Source organism: Austrofundulus limnaeus, unplaced genomic scaffold, assembly GCF_001266775.1.
Source record: "Austrofundulus limnaeus strain Quisiro unplaced genomic scaffold, Austrofundulus_limnaeus-1.0 Scaffold1, whole genome shotgun sequence".
In the NCBI taxonomy this organism is placed as follows: domain Eukaryota; kingdom Metazoa; phylum Chordata; class Actinopteri; order Cyprinodontiformes; family Rivulidae; genus Austrofundulus; species Austrofundulus limnaeus.
The window spans coordinates 10,308,263-10,312,399 of record NW_013952403.1 but is presented as its reverse complement, the minus strand read 5'-3'; the positions used below and the strand labels follow the sequence as shown (position 1 = coordinate 10,312,399).

Sequence of the window (4,137 nt, the reverse complement as noted above, 5' to 3'; positions counted from 1 at the left end):
CAAATATAGAATGATGAGTTTTGTAAATCTAATTGTATGCTCAGATATCAAAACTCCACCACTTAAAATACAATTTTGTTCAGAACRGATGAGATCCATCAAACCAACTATTAAAAATATACATTATAAAACTCTGGAAGAATTTCTCCAATTTTTCTTCCAAGTAGGACCCAAATGGCTATTTTGAGCTAAACTGAGCTACAAAGAAGTGTTATAAAAGGATCTAACCTGCAGTGGCACATCTGGTAATGTTTTAACCAGTGAGGGGGCCACGAAAAATCCTGGGGTGATACCAAAACCAAAAGACTTCAATTAATTAATTAATTAATTAATTAATTAATTTATTTATTTAGTTATTTATTTATTGGAATTGCGCTGCTTGTAGTGATGTGCCTGCTACTAGTATTTAGGGAAAGAATGATCGATTATAAATATAAAAAGAACAACAATAAATCAGTAAAGACTCCTTACAACAACTTCAGATAGGAAACTTAATTTATTGACATATTTGTTAAATATACATGAGAACAAGTTCCTTTAAAATAACTGAAACACACAGTTTATACAACAAAATGTTAGTCTAAAGAAACAGGTAAATGATAATAAATAGATGGTTTATGCAGCACCATTTCTGTCCAGATTTTACAAAACCAACATCAGTTTATTTTTCACATGTTAATACAGCATGTTTTCACTGCTTTAACTCCCATTAACCCTCCACAAATTCATCACTTAGAACAGCCATCAGTTCATGTTTGTGTTTTTACAGTTTACTTGTTTGACTGTGTAAACTAATGATGAAAAGGACTAAATTAAACATGACAATGTGGAAAAAATACAGAAAACTTTCCATTTGCAATGTTTGTTAAGTAAATGCCCTGAATGTGATAGACTGGTAATTATGTCAGCAATCTAAACAGAAATTTACCTTTTATGTACAATGATTATTTTAATTTGCAGCTAATAAGTTTGTGCATTTCTTCATTGCAGCTGTGAGAGAAGAGCTCTGCAGTCCTTCAGTCTGTCCAGCTCCTCCACCGCCTCAATCAGACCCTCAACCCTCTCTGATGGAAGCACCATGCCTGCGTTGTTTCTGAACTTCTTCCTCAGGCTCTCGTTGGTCAGCGGGTTGCGCCAGTGACCATAGAAGGTGTCACAGCGCCCTTTTAGAATGTCTCCTCCAACTAGAGCCACCTGGACTTCGCCGTACATCCGGTTGAAATTAGCGGGGTTGTCCTGAGGATGCTCCAGGCGGACGCGGCTCAGAAGGGCGTGCAGCTCGGGCCGGTTCATGGCAGCCGGGCTGAAGGACTGAACGGTCACCTCGCCATCCAGGAGAGCGCTGCAGGCGTTAAACTGGAAGGAGTGGCGTGCCTCGTGCTCTGACTCTGGGAAAGGCCTGTTGATGTATTTAGACAGAGGGACTCTGAGCAGGATGTCCTGCACCTGATGTGGGGACACCTGTCCTGGATCCACGCCCACAAGGAGCTTATGGACCGAGGCTGCAGCATCTGCCACCCAGTGCATCCCCAGATGAGCAGGAAAACGCTTAAAGCCCATATCCTGCTCCTCTAGGAGGAACATGTGGCCATCATCACTGGGGGATTTTAAAGCTTGTGGGGCATAATCTTCATAAAAGGCATTAAAGCCCGCCACTCCTGCTACAGCATCCAGGACCAGAGGACTGGCCTCCAGGCCTCGAGAGGCCAGCAGAGCAGCTTCAAGCCCCAAACGGGAGGCGTTGCCAATATGAAGGGGTTTGGACTGAGTGGCAGCGTTGGCCATGGGAGCTCCAGCCAYAGAAGCAGCGATAGCCAAGGCATGACTGCACTGAGAGGGATCCAAGGACAAGAGGCGAGCACAGGCTGCTGCGCTTCCCATGGGGCCCACCACTGTGGGAGGGTGGAACCTGAACAAACAAACACAGGGACACTTCAAGATTTTCTGCAAACATGAGTAATCCAGTAAACTACGTCTAAACTGAAATATAATGCTCTAATGCTTCGAGGCACTGACCTCTTGGGGATGTTTTGTGCTTCATTAGAGAACCTCATCAGACGACCCTGGATCTCGATTCCAACATTAAAGGCCAGCAAAAAGTCCAGACCGCTCGGTTTGCTGTGAGCCGGCATCATGTCACTGAGAGCTAACACTGCAGGAAGGACGGCTCCTGAAGGGTGAGTTTCTGGGTGCCACGTGTCATCGAAGTCCATGGAGTGAGTCTGGATAAAACAACAGACTTCACTCTAATGTTTAAAATCAGACAAACCTAGGTGACTGATACATATTTAGTTTTCATTTTGCACACTTTTAGTATGGTTATTGTATACAAAGTATTTGTACTGTAACTGTGATAATGGGTAAATTGTATTACTCACCGCTACTCCATTGACAAAAGCTGCCAGTGTTGGTGAGAGCTTGGTACCTCTGTGTCCATACACAGAGCTAATGTGATCAGGACCATACATCAGCTGAAATTAGAAATACAGAAACGTCAAACCTTGAAAATGGTAAATGGAAGTCCAAAGCAKTTTACACTTACAGTCATACACTCATTCATACACACACTGATGATGTAAGCCACWTTGTAGCCACAGCTGCCCTGGGGCACAKRTACAGAGGTGGGGTTGCCATGCACRYGCYCCATCAGTAGGCAYGGTGGGTGAAGTGRCTTGCCCAAYGACARAACYACTGAYACAGCTMGACGGGGGARRGAACCYGTGACCTTCCYGTTCCAGGACMACTCCCCTAACCACTCCACCACAGCCGCCCACACAACATCAGACTGATGCACACCTTAATACCCCTGTATATCTTCTCCCTGTCCTGTTTATGTTCTGTATTCACAGATATTACTCAGTGTCACATTTAGCAAACAGAGTGAAGAAGGGGTTTGAGCCAATCTGCAACCATTCTGTAGTAACTCTATTATATAAGATCTCATTTGTGGCCCACCCTTGGTTGTTTTCATGCTGTTTTTAGTCCCGTAACTTTTCTCATCTACAGACTAATATTTACTTTGTGTTGGATTGAACATAAGCATTATAAAAAGAATATGCTGCATCTGTGTTCGTTTTGTACATATTAGTATTTCCACTAAAGGTGTGACTGTGTCCTCAGGATACTTTTTAAAGCAGTCAAAGCTTATAAACATATATTTTTCTCCATGTCTCACCTGGCAGTACTGAAGGGCCATTTCAAACACTTCAGTAGTGCTGCCAATCAAACCGACTCCGATGCTGTCCAGCACCATCCTTTTACTGCGCTGGAGAACCACAGGAGACAAGTGCTGGGGCTTCACCTCACTGATGAACTTCCCGAAGCTCGAAGTGACGGTTTCTTCAGGGGCCGGGTGCCTCAAGACTGCTGGAAAAAGATTAAAATATTAAAAATAAACTTGAGTTCTATTTAATCTGTTATTCTACTGAATGGACCTGGAGAATCAATGGGCTCTTTAAATTTATAAAGTTAAAAAATATAAAACTCAGTGGGTATGGGTCCTAAAATAAACTGACAGAGCAAAATGGAGTTGACCTGGAGTGGAACAAATATTCAGAAGTACCTATACCTTCTACAGCCGAGTTGTGAATTCTCCTGACAGCCAAGACTGGTTTAAGAGTTTTCTGTGGAGAAAAATACAGAAAATTAAAAACATCTTGCKCTGTCCCATTGAGAAGCTGATTTGATCTGCCACAGGGGAAGCATAATGTCATTTCATGATTCTGTTAACTTGCAGTCTCCAATGTTTTCTGAATAGCACTGGATCTGATTACAGAAATTTACAAAAACAGATCCATACTTAAAGAATACTTTCATTTATCAAATAAGAAGAGCAATAACAGAAAGGAAATAACATTAAAGTAGAATGGAAACTGCCTTGACAAACTTGGTTACAGCATGTTTTTACTATTTAAATACTTCGTATGAAAATAAAAAAAACATTATGCTGGGCTAAGTCTTTAGTGCTGTAAACATTCTAATGACGCCTCAGGCTATATTTCTTAGACAACAAAATGAGCGTCTCAGGGAACAATGGTATCATTGTGACAAAAGTCTTTCAGCTGTAAGGGCTGGACAGCTTTTCCACTACCATGCATTTTACAATCAATCAATCAATCAATCAATCAATCAATCAAT

At 41.9% G+C, this 4,137-nt stretch overlaps 1 protein-coding gene across 1 annotated transcript; it reads right to left on the bottom strand.

Annotated features, from left to right (window-relative positions):
- Positions 1 to 477: 477 nt before the first annotated feature.
- Positions 478 to 3,623, bottom strand: LOC106518098 (cis-aconitate decarboxylase; the record flags this gene model as incomplete). Its single annotated transcript, XM_014009205.1, is given in 5 exon segments — positions 478 to 1,909; positions 2,017 to 2,222; positions 2,379 to 2,471; positions 3,176 to 3,366; positions 3,569 to 3,623. Coding segments are annotated over 5 exon segments (1,473 nt in total), but the record flags the coding sequence as incomplete, so codon positions are not given.
- Positions 3,624 to 4,137: the final 514 nt, after the last annotated feature.